Source organism: Bos grunniens, chromosome 1, assembly GCF_055505025.1.
Source record: "Bos grunniens cultivar Pamir isolate PY7600 chromosome 1, Bosgru_T2T1.0, whole genome shotgun sequence".
Classification (NCBI taxonomy): domain Eukaryota; kingdom Metazoa; phylum Chordata; class Mammalia; order Artiodactyla; family Bovidae; genus Bos; species Bos grunniens.
Window position 1 is genome coordinate 12,940,473 of NC_141165.1, and position 16,463 is coordinate 12,956,935.

Below are 16,463 nucleotides of genomic sequence, written 5' to 3' on the forward strand. Positions count from 1 at the left end.
CTGCCCTCCCCACCTGCCTCATCTCCCCCTCCCCGCTGCCCTGTGCTCCTGGGTGGACTCTGAGCTCCAGGCTTAGAAAGGACCTCTGTGTGGGTGTCGGGTAGGGTGCTCTCCCTGTCCTGAGAGTCTGGGGAGTGCCAGGCCCTCTGCGTCCTAACCCCACATTTCCGCCTGAAGGGGGCGGGGCGGAACGCGGCTCCCGCCAGAGCACTCTGGGCGGGGGCTGGGGCTCCCGAGCGCCTCACCCTCCTCTCACTTCTCAGCCATGCCCACGAGCTCCTACTCCCCCAGCTCTGCTCACGAAGCCTGCAAACCGGTCCTTCCGGTGGGTCTCAGTCCTGGGAGCGGCTGGGACACGGGGTAGGAGCCCCCTGTGTTAGCCGCTCACTTTTCATGCTGCCCCCAGGTCGGGGTACTGCACTTTAGGGAATTTGTGGGGGTCTCCGGCAAATCCAATATAATGAGCGTCTCTAGCAAAGTCAGGGGTACTTACTCGCCGCTGGGAGGAGGGTGAGGGAAAGGAGAATGCCCCCGCAACTCCCTCGATGGTTACCGCGCAATGGGTTTGCAGCCCAGCGAGTCCCTCAGCACCAGCCTCTGGTAATGGAAGGGGGAGGGGAGGCGACCTCAAAGGCCAGAGCTGCCCACCTTTGGGCCCTGCGGGGCAGGGTGGGGGCCCCCGCGCCGGCCTTGGCATCGCACCTGCAGGCCTGCCTGGACCGCAGGACATGAGTGGACCAAGGGGGTCATCCGATGTTGAGGGGAAGGCGGGGTGCGCGCCGCATGTGAGTGTGCGTAAGTGTGTGAATACGTATGGGTATTAGTGTGTGAGTGTGTGCACACCTCCGCGCTGCTGGGAAGAACCCAGAGCACAGTCACCTGGAGGTGAAGTTTGGTTGTGGTTTTGGCTTGGCGCAGTTCCCGTGGTTTCTGCAGTGGCCTGGCAGCCCGCGAAACCAAGGGAGACTAGATGCCCTTCCAGGCCACCAACGCTGCAGCTCCACAGCCCCACCTGGCGCAGGTGGGCTGGACGGTGCTCCAGGCTGGGGCTCAGTGTCAGTGGTGTCCAGACTCAGGTGCAGACTCCTGGGGACCCGGCTGGGGGAACCCCATGCTGGGCAATGACCCTCCCTGGAACAACGCGCTCTGTGTGTTGTGTGTCTGGGGTGTCGCACACTGAACTTGGGGTGCCCCAGGGAAAGGTCATTGGTGACTGGCTGCTGCTGCTGTACACAGGTGTTCTGTTCCTTAGGCAGGTGGCTCCATCCAGAGTTGGGGGTTGGAATTCAGCTGCCGTGAACTTGAGTGAAACTGGCTGCACTTTCCCCTTCAAAACTAATGCAGAAGCAACAGCTCCCAGTGAGGGATGTGCCCCGTGTTGGCAACACCTGGGACTGTCTCCAGCTGAGGCGCCAACTGAGGCGCCAGCATCCCTGTGCTCCGTCCAAATACTCACGAAGTTTCTGTCCCCTATCCAAATGAGGCTTGCGCTCCCTCTTCTTAATGTCTTAGTGAGAAAGCCCACATCTTAGTTTTGTTGTTTAGTACCTAAGTCATGTCCAACTCTTGCAAGCCCATGGACCGTAGCCACTCCAGGCTCCTTTGAGCTTGGGATTTCCCAGGCAAGAATACTGGAGCAGGTTGTCATTTCCTTCTTCAGAGGATCTTCCCAATCCAGGGATGGAACCCACGTCTCTTGCATTGGCAGGTAAAGAATCTTTACCACTGAGCCACCAGGGAAGCCGCACATCTTATTAGTCAGTAGAAAAAAAAATTTTTTTTTTGGATAATTGGTAGTGATCATGGTCTCTTCTTGCAATCTGGAAGATTACAGTATGTGCATTTAAATGTGTGTTTTTGAGAAGGGGCCTGTGGGTTTCAGTAGCTGGCCAGAGGAGTTGAGGCATACAGGAAGCTGGAGCCCCCAGTTCCCTGGTCCCTGGACGGTTGGTGAAGCTGGCCAGAGGGAGGCTGGTGAAGGCATAGGGAGGCCCAGGTGGGCAGAGCCCCAGGGGATTTCCTATCACCTAACAGCTGGGGAAGTTGATGTCTCACATCTTCTCCATAAGAGGGTCCTTGTAGATATGGACAGGGTCCTGTGGGGCAGGGGGTAGGGGAGTCAGGATCAGGACCCTGCAGCCCCAGAGTGCAGGCAGAGGGCATAGAGTGAGTCTGTCTACACCCATTTCCACTACCCAATTCTAGTTGCAAGAGGGCCCTACTCCCACCAACAGGTTCCCAGAGGGCCTGTTTTTTTGGGGGACAGTGGCACTAGAAATGCCATCCTAGCCCTGGGAGTCTGGACCAGGGTCTCCAGGGGAGACCATCAGAGGTCAGGTGACCTCTCTGACCCGCCCCCCCCCTCCTGTGGGATTTCATGGCCTCCTGAGGGGAGCAGTGTCATGTCACTAGCAGGGTCAGGTCAAGAGCTAGGAGGTGGCACTGGGGAAGGGGTGAGGCAGGGCAAGGCAGGTTAGAAGCGAATGTCGGCTCTGGCAAACATGAGGGGCACTCCAGAGCGCCCCCAGGGGTAGACCTCAGGCAGCAAGCCTGGGTCTCAGGACCAGTGTGGGCCCTGGAAGTCACCTACCCTCTGGCTTCCTCCCTTGAGCCCCATCACACCCAGCCTGACCCAGGGGCTGGGGAGGGGGTGGGTCAGTGGTCCGTGGCACAGACAAGGCAGGCTTGGGTATTTGAAGACTGAATAAAGCACCAAGTTTGAGGGCAGGTGGAGGGGCAGGTGAGCTGGGGTCAGCAGGACTGCTCCACTTCAGCTGTGTCCCAGGAGGCCCCGCCCCTGCGAGTCTCAGGCTGACCAGGGAGAGCCAGATGGGGGCCAGCGGGCCCTCCTGCCAAGAGGCCTGCTGATCAGTGCTAAGTCTTGGTCACGTAGCACATCCCTCCAGAGCTGCCCAGAGAGTCAGACACAGGAGTCGAGGGCCGGGGGGATGACCGCAGTGAGCCTTAGAGCTCAAGCCCTTTGGAAATGCTCCAAAGACACAGCTGCTGAGGATGGGGTTACTTAACGTCAGCCCGGAGGCTGGAGACAGTGACGCATATGGCTACTGGGAGAGAGGACCAGCGAAGGCAAGGATGGTGAGTTTATTCACTCAGCTCAAGACCCTTGTGGGAGGAAAGTACATAGCACAGGACGGGCAGAGACAGGGCAGAGCAAGGCCCCCAAAGGCTGGGGGGAAGAGCAGTGTCCATGGCTGTCAGGAGAAGCCTGTGGACCCTCGGTAACATGGGGCTGTCTCGGGTTCCTCTGGGCCTGACCCAGAGGCTGCAGGTGGGCTAAGGCCTGCTAGTTGAGGTTTCAGGCCAGTGCACGTTCATGTAGGTCTGGGTCAAATCCTGAAGGGGGCCAGAGGCTGGCAACAGAGGGGAACGGAGTGGCCCATAGCACCTGGGTGGCCCTGAGAAGACGTGCCAGGTCAGCAGCAGGGCTCCGGGGCTGAGGCGGGGATGCAGCAGGCTGGGCGGGAGCACGCGGGCCGGCAGAGGAGGGACACGGAGGAGGTTGGGCGGCAGCAGCTGGACTGGCAGGAGGAGGTGGGCACATAGCAGGCAGGGCGAGAGCATGCGGGCCGGCAGAGCAGGGACACGGAGGAGGCCGGGCGGCAGCAGCTGGACTGGCAGGAGGACGTGAGCACGCAACAGGCGGGGCGGCACACAGGGCGGCAGAGCAGGGACACGGAGGAGGAGGGTCTGCAGCAGGGGGAGGCCTCACAGCAGACAGGCCTGCAGCAGACAGGGGTGCAGCAGATGGGCTCACAGCAGGCCTGCTGGCAGGGGGAGGAGGTGCAGCAGGGGGGCTGGCAGCTAGATTGCTGGCAACATGAGGATGTAGAACAGAGGGAGGCCTCACAGCAGACAGGTGTGCAGCAGACAGGCCTGCAACAGACAGGTGTGTAGCAGACAGGCGTGCGGCAGACAGGCTTGCAGCAGACGGGCCTGCAGCAGACGGGCTCACAGCAGTCTTGCTGGCAGGGGGAGGAGATGCAGCAGGAGGGCTGGCAGCTAGACTGCTGGCAGCACAAAGCCGGACAGGAGCTGCTGCAGGCTGGCTGGCAGCAGGGGCTGGACTCGCAGCTCACTGGGGCACAGAGGAGGGTCAGGAGTGGGGCCGGAGCACAGCAGCTGGGGGCACAGCAGGGGGGCTCACAGCAGCTCTCTGGACAGTCGTCCACCTGCCAGGAGGAGCCCGTGCAAGAATCACAGGACCCGGGCAGGCAGACCCGGCTGCTGTAGCTCAGGTCACTGGAGCAGACAGACAAGGCGGAGGAAGCCATGGTGGAGGTGGTGGGGCTGGAGGAGGGTGAGGATGTGAGTGTGTGTGAGTGTGTGAGTGTGTATGTGTGAGGTGCTCAGGCTGCCTGCTTTATACCCCTCTTCTGTGTGTGTGTTGTCCCAACAGAGGCTCACAACGCGCTCCTTTCCTGGTTGGTGTTTGGATCTGGCTCCAGGGAACCCTCATTAGGGCTGCGTTGTTTTCCCGGGAGATGGAGGCCCAGCTCGTAAATGTCCTACCTGTGTGTTGGGCCATACTGCTCCTGACCACGTGCTGAGTAGGTGTGGGAGTACAAGGTCGGGGTGGACCCAGTGTGGGCAGTGGGGGCTCTTGGCCACTGGGCACTCATTGTGGGCGCCAGGGGATTAGGGAATGTGACTTGCATTCTGGGCCCTGGAAGGGGCTCTTTACTGGGGCATATGGCCCCTTTTCTTTTGCGTTTGTCACAAGCCCCTGCAGATGGAGGGAGGGGCGTTACCTGGGTGGGTTCAGGCTGGGTGTATCTAGCTGTCCTGTTTTGGGCAAGACTTGCGGGAAGGGCGTGGCCGAGACCAACAGACTTTGTGTTTCCAGGGGTGGGCTCATGTTTATGGGCAGTGGTCCCCTTGCTCAGCGTGTCTCCTTTCCACCTGCTAGGCTCAAGGCATCCCTGTGGCTCGGGCCATACCAGGTGGCCCATCAGAGGCTCAGCCAGGTGGGGCTGGGAGTGGCTGCCCCCTCCTCCCAAAGCTGGGCACCTGCTCAGGCTCCCAAGGATGGGTCGCCCCCTCCTGCTGGACAGATTGCTGGGGCTCCTTCTGCCTCTCCTCCTGCCTCCTTCCAGACGTCCACTCAGACTCTGCCCCACCCTGTCGCTGCTGCCTCTTTCCTGGGAGCTGAGCCTGGACCTCTGTCTGTGGGCTCCTGGGACATCCTGGTGGGATACTTGGTGGTCTAGGGAAGAGTCACCAAAAGCTGTTTGAGCCTGACGCTGCCAGGTACAGCGGTCAGGGCAGCTCTGCAGGTGAAGGGTGGGGGAGGAGAGAGACAGGTGGCAGGGATTAGTGAGGCCAGCATGCAGAGCAGCTGGGATGTGACAGCCACCATGGAGGGGTGGGAGCTGGGGGTAGGGAAGCACTGCCGAGGAGCCTGGGGCTGGTCAGAAAGGCAGGCAGACCCTCGATGGTGTGTATGGGAAGCGGTTGGCTGGACAGGAAGGTTTATTTCATTATTAATTGTTTTTATATTGTCTCAATGACAGCTTAAGCCACAGCACTTAAAATTATGAATCTGTTTATCATGTACATTTGCACCAGTTTCCTGTGGCTGCTGTAACAAATGGTCAACACTGGATCATATGAAATATCCAGACAACAGAATTGTATTCTCTCACAGTTCTGAGGCCAGAAGTCTGAGAAGAGTTATAATGAGCTGCAATCAGGGCATCCTATGGCCAGAGGGGATGGCCCTTCCTGCCTCCTCCAGCTTTTCTGCCTCCGGGTGTCCTGGGCTTGTGGCCACTTCCCTTCAGCCTCTGCCTGTCTTCACGTCCCCTCCTCCTGGTCAAGAGCCTTAATCAGCAAGTTGCAGTCAGTCTGCGAAGTTCTTTTTCCTCCCAAGGTCATGTGCACAGGTGTGGGCTGATCTAGAAAAAGCTTCCAGGCTGTGGTTGCTGGGAGGCTCTGAGTCAGAAAGGGAGCTCCAGGGGTCTGCTCTCCTTTCTTCCCGCCTCCATTCACCTCCTCTCCATCTTCCCGCACACGCTTTGGGAGCACCCAGGGCTCGGGTAAAGGCTCAGCCCTGCCCAGGCAGCCCAGGCGTCAGCTCTCCTCTGCTGCCTGAAACTCTGCTGCCCGCGCTCTGGCCTTTAAAATATTTATTTACTTATTTATTGCTTTTTGGCTGCCCCCTGCAGCATATAAGATGTTAGTTCCCCAACCAGGAATTGAACCCAAGCCTCCTGCTTTAGAAGCACGAGGTCTTAGTCACTGTGAAACCGATTGGTGTCATTTCAGGGGGCCTCTGAAGGGCTCCAGTATCATAGTCCTTTATGTGTCAGGGCAGAGAAGCATTCAGTGAGAGCAAAGTGGTAGATAAGAAGTGGTTTATTAGAATAGGCTTCTCTGGTGGCTCAGATGGTAAAGGATCCACCTGCAGTACAGGAGACCTGGGTTTGATTCCTGGGTCAGGAAGATCCCCTGGAGAAGCGAACGTCAACTCACTCCAGTATTCTTGCCTGGAGAATCCCATGGACAGAGTAGCCCGGTGGCTACAGTCCACGGGGTCACAAAGACACATGCCTGAGCAACTAACACTTTCACTTATTAGAATAGGACACCATGAGGCTTACGAGCAGGTGGGTGAGAAATGCCACGCCCTGAGAACTCAGTGGACACAGTTTTCTCATCAAAGGAAAAGTGGGGAAGAGAGGAGAACTTCTCTTTCTCGAGAAGACGTCATGTTTCCATCATCATTTCCTCTGGGGCAGGGAGTTTACCTGTCCCTCCCTAGATGGTCAGGCCAGGACTGTCATAACAATTCAGGAAATTTTCAGGTCTCAGTCCAATGAATGTCTTTCATTTTGCAAAGTCGCCTTCCCATAAGTGATTGTTTTCTGTGTGCACGGAGCTGTTTGGGGGTCATTGACTTGATGACACCACTGGGCAGGGTGGAAGCCCTATTTTCTACTATTGTTTTTATGTTTTGGGGATATTGTGCAAAGAGTGTGTCTTAAAAGCCAAAGAACATGTTTTGGGGGTTACCAATTGATGGTGCTCATGGTTTTGATCCCTGGGTTGGGAAGATCTCCTGAAGGAGGAAATGGCAACCCACTTCAATATTCTTGCCTAGAGAAATCCCATGGACAGAGAAAACTGGTGGGCTATGGTCTATAGGGTCGTAAAGAACTGGACACAGCTGAAGTGACTCAGCACTCGGAACAGCCGACTGAGCTCATTCGGCAGGATGTGGGTCTCACGTCGCCACTGTTTTGTTGGTTTGGGACATGCCTTGTACTCCTGTTGCATAATTTTGTTGCTAAGCAAGCCTTTTTGGTTTTATAGTTAAGTAAACCTGCTTTCTAGAGTAATCATTAACTAACAGGTGTCTCTCATATTTTTCACTTACAATCTCCTAGTGGGATTTACTATTTAATCACCTATTTTGTCCCTTCATTCTGTCCCTATCAACTAGACTGCCAGGGAAGTCCCGTTTTTTTTTTTAATTAAAACAATTTTTATTGATTCTTAAAAAGTCAAAAACATTTTGAAAGTTTGATTTATTTTTAGCACCTGGGTGGGGCTTTGTGCTGATATCTTGAGGGACCCTGGAAGGCAGAGTTTCCCCCAGACCTGTAAACCTTTCTCCTTTCTCCAAAATTGGCATGTTTTACTGGACAATGATAGTTTCTTTCCAGAATAAATTCTGTAGAGGAATGTGCATCACTGGGAGTCCTCCAAGCACAGCCCCTCATGCTGAGGACGGGCTGTTGGCAGCCACAGGGGCCCTGAAGCTGGGACCCTGGCCCTGTCCACTGCCCAGGGCCATTTAGCAAACACAGGGCGTGTCAGCCTGAGCTGGGGAAATGGTGGTCGTGAGAGGCAGGGACAGACCTCAAACATGTGGCCGGAGAGCCTCAGGCTCAGGCCCAGGACAGTGGGTGGGGGTGGGGGCGGAGTCCAGCTGGCCCAGCAGGGGACCGGCACCCTTGGGATGGAGTGTGAGTAGAGGCTAGTTGGGGAAAGTGCTAATTCAGCTTCGGATGGTCCACGAAGGGCTTCCACAGGTCCTGGGGTGAGGTTGTGTCTGGAGGTGCCATGAGTGGCCTGGAAGCCAGGAAAGGCCCCGAGATGCATCAGAAGGTCCAGACGCAGGAGCGAGGAGATGAACGGAGGTCAGGGTGAAGGCCCAGGAGACAGAGGGGTAAGGAGGAGCAGAGGGACCTGTCCCCAAGTCGAGGGCTAAATTCTGCAGGGATAGGTCCACAGGACAAGGTCTAGGGGGACACTGACCTTTGCCAAGGGGCCTTTGGTGACCAGGCTGGGAGTAGGGTCAGCAACATGGGGGGTGGGAGTGTAGAGGGGAGGGTGTCAAGGTGGAGAAAGGACTGGGAGAACTGTGCGGAAGCTCTGGGGGTGGGGTGCAGCTGCACTGAGCTGGGAGGGATGGGGGCTGAGTCTCACTCATTGTTTATATTAGAAAAACCCTCGGGGCGTGTGATCAGAGCAAGGACTCTGGACAGAGGGGTTGTAGGTGCCTAAGAAGGAAGGTGGGGCAGGAAAGCTCAGGTGACTGAGAGGGGCCGTTTGCCCAGGCTCCGAGTCCTCCCGCTGCAGGCAGAGGCCTCATCCTCTCCACCTAGTGGCCTGAATCCTGTGTCCTGCCAGCACCCCAGTGCAGGGGGCCAGGAGATGCCCAGGGCAGTGAAGTTCCTTTGCCTGCGACTGGCCACTGCTGAGGACCTGCCTGCCCGGCTGGCTTCTAGGACAGGACCTGGGTGCTAGGCCTGCGTGGGGCACGGCCCCCAGGAGTGTGGCCAGGGACAGGAGGGCAGCGAGGACCTGGGCAGTGCACGTGCCCTGGCCTCTGTGGAGACTGGCTGGCAATGCTACCAGAAATGACCGGAAGAGAGTAAAGCACCACTAAATGCAGTCAAGTTTATTATGTTTTCAAGCAGCTTCTGAGGTGAGACCACTGGGGCCTGGATTGTGAAACCTGGTCCCCAGGCCTGAGCACTGGGTCCCAGGAGGAGTGGGCAGTAGGCAAGGGCACGATCATCTGGAGTTTGAGGGGACCCTACTCCTGGGTAGAGAGGATGAGGGGGTGTCCAAGTAGCTCAGAGCAGCTCCTGGAGAAACCCTGAAGGTGGTCATGAGGCTGGTGGTGAGGGGTTGCCCTATTGTGCCTGGCTAGCCCTGGGCGGGGGGGGGTGGGGTGTGCCTGGTCAGCAGCAGGGCCCTGGGGCTGAGGCGGGGATGCAGCAGGTAGGGCGGGGGCACGCGGGCCGGCAGAGCAGGGACACAGAGGAGGCCGGGCGGCAGCAGCTGGGCTGGCAGGAAGAGGTGGGCACGCAGCAGGCGGGGCGGCACACGGGCCGGCAGAGGAGGGACATGGAGGAGGCCGGGCGGCAGCAGCTGGGCTGGCAAGAGGAGGCAGGGATGCACCCGGGGCGGCAGAGGAGGGACACAGAGGAGGAGGAGGGTCTGCAGCAGGGGGAGGCCTCACAGCAGACAGGTGTGCAGCAGACAGGCCTGCAGCAGACAGGGGTGCAGCAGACAGGCCTGCAGCAGACAGGGGTGCAGCAGACAGGGGTGCAGCAGACAGGGGTGCAGCAAACGGGTTCACAGCAGGCCTGCTGGCAGGGGGAGGAGGTGCAGCAGGAGGACTGGCAGCTGGACTGCTGGCAACATGAGGAGGTAGAACAGGGGGAGGCTTGATAGCACACAGGTGTGCAACAGACAGGTGTGCAGCAGACAGGCCTGCAGCAGACAGGTGTGCAGCAGACAGGCCTGCAGCAGACGGATTCACAGCAGTCTTGCTGGCAGGGGGAGGAGGTGCAGCAGGAGGGCTGGCAGCTAGACTGCTGGCAGCATGAGGCCGGGCAGGAGCTGCTGCAGGCTGGCTGGCAGCAGGGGCTGGACTCGCAGCTCACTGGGGCACAGAGGAGGGTCAGGCGGGGGGCCGGGGTGCAGCAGCTGGGGGCACAGCAGGGGGGCTCACAGCAGCTCTCTGGACAGTCATAGCTTAGGTCGTTGGAGTAGACGGACAGGTTGGAGGCAGCCATGGTGGAGGTGATGGGGCTGGAAGAGGTGTGAGTGTGTGAGAGAGTGGATGGGTGAGGCTGTGTGATGTCCTTAGGTGGTTGGAGCTTATATACAGCTCTGGGGTGTGTGTTGTTGCATCATGGGGGCCCAGCAGAGTCTGCTTCCTTGTTGGAGCAGGTCCTGAGGATGCGCGTCATAATCCCATGACAGGTCACTCAACTCATTAAACTCCTGAGGAGTTGGAGCCTGGGGGATCCATGAAGCAGGGGTCCAGCCCCAGGGGCGGTGTCCAGTATCCTGGAGTCCATCCTGTGGGTAGACTCTAGACGGCCAGCACTCCTCACAGCCCCACCACCAGCATCTTTCCGGGGCTTCTCGCTATTATTCCCTTACTTCTCAACACTCAGTTGAATCACTAGCATGTTTTGTTCTTTTTAAATACTCTCTTGATTGGCATGTTATTTTCTCCTGAATTCATACACCAACAAAGGGTGCGTTGAGTGTCATGTTAGCTATGGATTTCTCATATATTCCTTTTATGACGTTGAAGAATTTCTCTTCTATTCCTAATTTTCTGAGTAATTTTTTAAATTATGAAATTGTGTTGGCTTTCGTCAAAATCCTTTCCTGCACCAATTGAGATCGTGTCTTCTAAAGATTATTTATTTTATTAAGTTTAAAATTTTTGGTTGCCCTGGCTCTTTGTTTCTGTGGGAAGACTTTCTCTTATTGTGGAGCACAGGCTCTAGGAGCATGGGCCTCATTAGCTCAGTAGTTGTGGCTCGTGGCTCTACAGCATGGGCTCTAGAGCAAGGGCTCAGGAGGTGTGGTGCATGGGCTTCGTTGCTGTGTGGCCCGTGGGATCCTCCTGCACCAGGAATTGAGCCTGTGTCCCCTGCACTGGCACGTAGGTTCTTCTTCACTGTACCACCAGGGTAGTCTGAGAACTTGTATCTTTTATTCCTTCATTCTGCTAATGCAGTATTTTACATTGGTTGATTTTTTTTAAAACAATGTTGAGCCAACCTTGCATTCCTGGTATAAATGGCACGTGGTCATGGTATATAATCAGTTTGGTATGCTCTTGGAGTCAGGTTCCTAGTGTTTTGTTGAGCATTTTTGCATTTATGTTCATAAAGTATATTGGTGAATATTTTTCCTTACTTCTGGGAAATGCTGGCATCACAGAATGAGTTAGGAAGTGTTCTCTCGTCTGGCTTTTGGAAAAGCCTGAGAAGGTTTGGTGTTAGTTTATTATACGCTGGTAGAATTCACCAGTGAAGCCATCTGGTCCTGGGCTTTTTTCCCTGTGAGAGTATTAATTAATAATTCAATATTTTGTTATAGGTCTGTTGAGATTTTCTGTTTCTTTTTTTGTCAGTTCTGTTAATTTGTATATTTATTGAAAAATTTCTATTTCATCTAGGTTATAATTTGTTGGCATACAAAATTGTCCTTGGTATTCTTTTATAATGCTTTTTATTTCTCTGAGGTTCATGGTAATATCCGTACTTTCAATTCTGAATTTAGTTACTGTACCTTCTCTGTTTTTTCTTTGCTAGTCTATCTGTATATCTTTCCAAGGAGTCAAACTTGGTTTTGTTAATTCTCTGCTGTTTTTCTGTCTGTTATGCCATTTATTTTCACTCTAATTTCAGTATTTCTTTCCATCTTTAGATTTAGTTTGCTCTTTTCTAGTTCTTCAAGGTATAACATTAGTTTATGGATTTGTGGTCATTCTTTTTAATATTTATTTAATATTTGGCTGCATTGGGTCTTAGTTGTGGCACGTGGGGTCTTCTTTGCAGCGTACGGGTTTCTTTCTAGTGGAGGTGTGCAGGCTCAGTAGCTGTGGCTCTCTTAGTTTCCTGACCATGAATCAAACCCACATACCCTGTATTGGAAGGCAGATTTTCAACCACTGGACCACCAGGAAAGTCCCTATTCTTTTTTTTTTTAAAGTAGGCATTTAGAGGCTTAAATTCCCCTCTGCCCAGCCTTCACTGCATACCATAGGTTTGATACATTGTGTTTTCATTTTAATTCATTATCAGTATTTTCTAATTTCCTGACTTTTGTCTTTGACCCCATTTAAAAAAATAATCTGTTGTTTAATTTCGACATATTGTGAATTTTCTAGTTTCTTTCTGTTATTGATGTTTAATTTCATTCCATTGTGATTGGAAAAGACCCTTTGTATGATTTCAGCTTTTTTTTTTTTAATTCACTGAGGCTTGTTTTGTGTCCTATATATGGCTTGTCCTGGAGAGCATCGAATGTGCTGTTGATGGGTGGTGTGTTCTGTGTGTTTGTTTTGACTAGTTGATTTGCAGTGTTTTTCGAGTCCTCTGTTTCCTTATTGATCTCCCTAGATGTTTTATCCATTATTGAACATGGGGTTTCCAAAGCCTCAACTGTTATCACAGAACTGTCTGGTTCTCACTTCAATTCTGCCAACATTTGCTTCATATATTTTTGGGTCTCAGTTGTGTGGTGCATATATATTTTTAATCCTTATATCACCTTGATGAATTCAGTCTTTTATTAATAGTGTTCTTCTCTTGTGCATTTTTGTGGTTGGTATAATGTGGATGAGTAGGTCCTTGGTAAGTGTTATGTGTCAGTCTTTCAATTCTTAGTGTGTTGATGGGGACTTAAGAATTCTTGAAAATAATAAGTTTATTATAGAGGAAGACAGCTATAAGTCATGGCTAGTTCTCTGCAGCCAAAGATGGAGAGGCTCTATACAGTCACAAAAACAAGACTGGGAGCTGACTGTGGCTCAGATCATGAGCTCCTTATTGCCAAATTCAGACTGAAATTGAAGAAAGTAGGGAAAACCACAAGACCATTCAGGTATGACCTAAGTCAAATGCATAACAATTATACAATGGAAGTGAGAAATAGATTTAAGGGACTAGATCTGATAGACAGAGTGCCTCATGAACTATGGACAAAGATTCGTGACACTGTACAGGAGACAGGGAACAAGACCATCCCCATGGAAAAGAAATGCAAAAAAGCAATATGGCTGTCTGAGGAGGCCTTACAAATAGCTGTGAAAAGAAGAGAAGCAAATAGCAAAGGAGAAAAGGAAAGATATACCCATCTGAATGCAGAGTTCCAAAGAATAGCAAGGAGAGATAAGAAACCCTTCCTCAGTGATCAGTGCAAAGAAATAGAGGAAAACAACAGAATGGGAAAGACTAGAGATCTCGTCAAGAAAATTAGAGATACCAAGAGAACATTTCATGCAAAGATGGGCTCAATAAAGGACAGAAATGGTATGGACCTAACAGAAGCAGAAGATATTAAGAAGAGGTGGCAAGAATGCACAGAAGAACGGTACAGAAAAGATCTTCACGACCCAGATAATCATGATGGTGTGATCACTCACCTAGAGCCAGACATCATGGAATGTGAAGTCAAGTGGGCCTTGGGAAGCATCACTATGAACAAAGCTAGTGGAAGTGATGGAATTCCAGCTGAGCTATTTCAAATCCTAAGAGATGATGCTGTGAAAGTGCTGCATTCAGTATGCCAGCAAATTTGGAAAACTCAGCAGTGACCACAGGACTGGAAAAGGGCAGTTTTCATTCCAATCCCTAAGAAAGGCAATGCCAAAGAATGCTCAAACTACCGCACAGTTGCACTCATCTCACATGTTAGTAAAGTAATGCTCAAAATTCTCCAAGCCAGGCACAATATGTGAACCGTGAACTTCCAGATGTTCAAGCTGGATTTAGAAAAGGCAGAGGAAACAGAGATCAAATTGCCAACATCTGCTGGATCATGGAAAAAGCAAGAGAGTTCCAGAAAAACATCTATTTCTGCTTTATTGACTATGCCAAAGCCTTTGACTGTGTGGATCACAAGAAACTGTGGAAAATTCTGAAAGAGATGGAAACACCAGACCACCTGACCTGCCTCTTGAGAAATCTGTATGCAGGTCAGGAAGCAACAGTTAGAACTGGACATGGAACAACAGACTGGTTCCAAATAGGAAAAGGAGTATGTCAAGCCTGTATATTGTCACAATGCTTATTTAACTTATAGGCAGAGTACATCATGAGAAACTCTGGGCTGGCTGAAGCACAAGCTGGAATCAAGATTGCTGGGAGAAATATCAATAACCTCAGATATGCAGATGACACCACCCTTATGGCAGAAAGTGAGGAAGAACTAAAGGGCCTCTTGATGAAAGTGAAAGAGGAGAGTGAAAAAGTTGCCTTAAAGCTCAACATTCAGGAAACGAAGATCATGGCATCCAGTCCCATCACTTCATGGCAAACAGATGGAAAAACAGTGGAAACAGTGACAGACTTTATTTTTTTGGGCTCCAAAATCACTGCAGATGGTGACTGCAACCATGAAATTAAAAGACACTTACTCCTTGGAAGAAAAGTTATGACCAACCTAGATAGCATATTAAAAAGCAGAGACATTACTTTGCCAACAAAGGTCCATCTAGCCAAGGCTATGGTTTTTCCAGTAGTCATGTATGGATGTGAGAGTTGGACTGTGAAGAAAGCTGAAGGCCGAAGAATTGATGCTTTTGAACTGTGGTGTTGAAGAAGACTCTTACGAGTCCCTTGGACTGCAAGGAGATCCAACCAGTCCATCCTAAAGGAAATCAGTCCTGAATATTCATTGGAAGGACTGGTGTTGAAGCTGAAACTCCAATACTCTGGTCACCTGATGCGAAGAGCTGACTCATTTGAAAAGACCCTGATGCTGGGAAAGATTGAAGGCAGGAGGAGAAGGGGAAGACAGAGGATAAGATGGTTGGATGGCATCACCGACTCAATGGACATGAGTTTGAGTAAACTCTGGGAGTTGGTGATGGACAGGGAGGCTGGCGTGCTGCAGTCCATGGGGCGGCAAATAGTAGGACATGACTGAGTGACTGAACTCAGTTGAATTGAGTTCATCATACTGTTTAACAATTTAAGACATTGGAGACATACAGGTGAAGGTCATTTTTTGCTGTCAGTTCTCCACCTTTATATCCAATGATGATGTGCATGCCAACTCCATGATTCCTTAAAGCTTGTAGAGAGAGAGAGAGGGACTCAAAGTGACAAGGCTTTAATACCAAGTCCTGGGGAGACACTTCAGAGGAGAGGACATGTGTCAGAGAGAGAGAGAGAGAAAGAGAGGAGGGGAAGAAGAAGACAAAGAGGGGGATGAAGGTGGGCTGGGGGGAGGGGAGGGAAGGAAGACAGACTGACAGGTCTCTGGATTCCCCATCCCACTTCTACCTAAAGAAGCTATTTTATAAATCTGGACCATTTTGGTAAGTTTTCTAATTTTTTTCCTTTCCAAAGCTTCTTATCCTTGTTTTCTTGTTGTAGCATCTTATTGAATGTCTTTGAGTTACATTTAGGGATTTTTAAAAATGTCTCTCCTTCTTCTTATTTTTTCTGCCTCCCGGTCTGGTCTTTCTTTTCCATGCCACAACTTTTCCTTGTTTGCTGAGGTGAGGGTGAGGGTGGTCCTCGGTGGTCCAGGCGCCTTTCCCACTGTGCCTGTCACACTGTGCTGTATTAGAGGATTCTCGTCTACATGGGGAAGGTGACACCTGGGATTGGGGTGGGGGACTGTCAGGTGGTGGACTTCATTTTGGAGTAGGAGATGGGAACCCAGATGCAGGAACAAATGAGCTATGTGCTGAGGTTGCCAGAAGCTCCCGAGTAGCCTTACCCTGACTCCTACCGTGAGGTATCCATACTGCTGCTGGAGAAGCACACCTCCTGGGTGGATGTGGGACAGCTGGGCACTCTCCCTGGGTCCATGTGGCCATGTTCCACCCTCCTTCCCCCAGGCCTGCCCGCAGGGAGCAGAGTGCCGTGGGGCTCCCAGGCCAGGCTGGTCCCCACCTCTGCTGCCCCGCCTTGTGGTCAGCACACTCTCCTCTGCCTCCATCTCAGGTGTTCAGTCCTTCATCTGTCTGTAAGATGATCCCCTGGGCCCCACAGTGGGTCTTGGGAAGTTTGGATGGGATGGTGGGTGGGCTGAGACCCCACCTTGAACTGGAAGACTGGCTTTCTCACAGTCACCCACACTCTGCACATCTGGCTGACCTGGAGTCCACTGTTACGCCACTTGGGGGTCGGGACCTGGTTTCCTTGGGCTGCACCCCAGTTCACTTGGCTGTGGCACGGAAGCTCTCGGTTTAATTTCCCATCCAGAGCAGGAACCCCATATGTGGTTCCTGTTCTTTTCATGAATATTTTTATTATGATATTTTAACTATATTTTCAATTCTTTGTTTTCATTTTGTGAAAAATCTCAAACATACAGGAAGTTGAAAGGCTTAAACAGAGAGTATCCACACTGAGAGTCCACCACGGCCTCTGTGCTTTGTCTGCTTCCCCAGGTACTTGCCCAGGAAATCCTCGTCCATGTGTCTTATTTTCTGAAGGATTCCT

At 52.3% G+C, this 16,463-nt stretch overlaps 3 protein-coding genes across 9 annotated transcripts in view; 1 reads left to right on the forward strand and 2 right to left on the reverse strand.

Annotated features, from left to right (window-relative positions):
* Positions 1-16,463, forward strand: part of TSPEAR (thrombospondin type laminin G domain and EAR repeats) — a 185,653-nt gene that overhangs the window by 4,425 nt on the left and 164,765 nt on the right. The gene's annotated exons all lie outside the window — the stretch shown is intronic.
* Positions 3,091-4,375, reverse strand: LOC147378981 (uncharacterized). Its single transcript, XM_086328642.1, has one exon. The coding sequence runs from the start codon at positions 4,290-4,292 to the stop codon at positions 3,435-3,437; it is 858 nt and encodes a 285-aa protein (XP_086184768.1). The 5' UTR covers positions 4,293-4,375; the 3' UTR covers positions 3,091-3,434.
* On the reverse strand, positions 9,213-10,055 carry LOC147378982 (uncharacterized). 7 transcript variants are annotated; one of them, XM_086329078.1, is made up of 3 exons: positions 9,744-10,052; positions 9,516-9,620; positions 9,213-9,407 (listed from the first exon to the last, which is right to left on the reverse strand). In XM_086329078.1, the coding sequence occupies exons 1-3, from the start codon at positions 10,050-10,052 to the stop codon at positions 9,213-9,215; spliced, it is 609 nt and encodes a 202-aa protein (XP_086185204.1). The 7 variants fall into 7 exon arrangements, with proteins under 7 accessions (XP_086185204.1, XP_086185357.1, XP_086185129.1 ...); XM_086329231.1 differs by lacking the exon at positions 9,516-9,620 and having other exon boundaries at positions 9,213-9,402; positions 9,625-10,055; XM_086329003.1 differs by lacking the exon at positions 9,516-9,620 and having other exon boundaries at positions 9,213-9,415; positions 9,656-10,052.

Bases quoted from the DNA above. Each gene is read 5' to 3' on its own strand.
- LOC147378981 (XM_086328642.1), bottom strand. From the start codon at position 4,292: ATGGCTTCCTCCGCCTTGTCTGTCTGCTCCAGTGACCTGAGCTACAGC.
- LOC147378982 (XM_086328759.1), bottom strand. From the start codon at position 10,052: ATGGCTGCCTCCAACCTGTCCGTCTACTCCAACGACCTAAGCTATGAC. The intron at 9,489-9,545 runs GTCTGCTGCACC...GTCTGCTGTGAG, and splicing joins CCCCTGTCTGCTGCAGGCCT to GCCTCCCCCTGCTGCAGACC.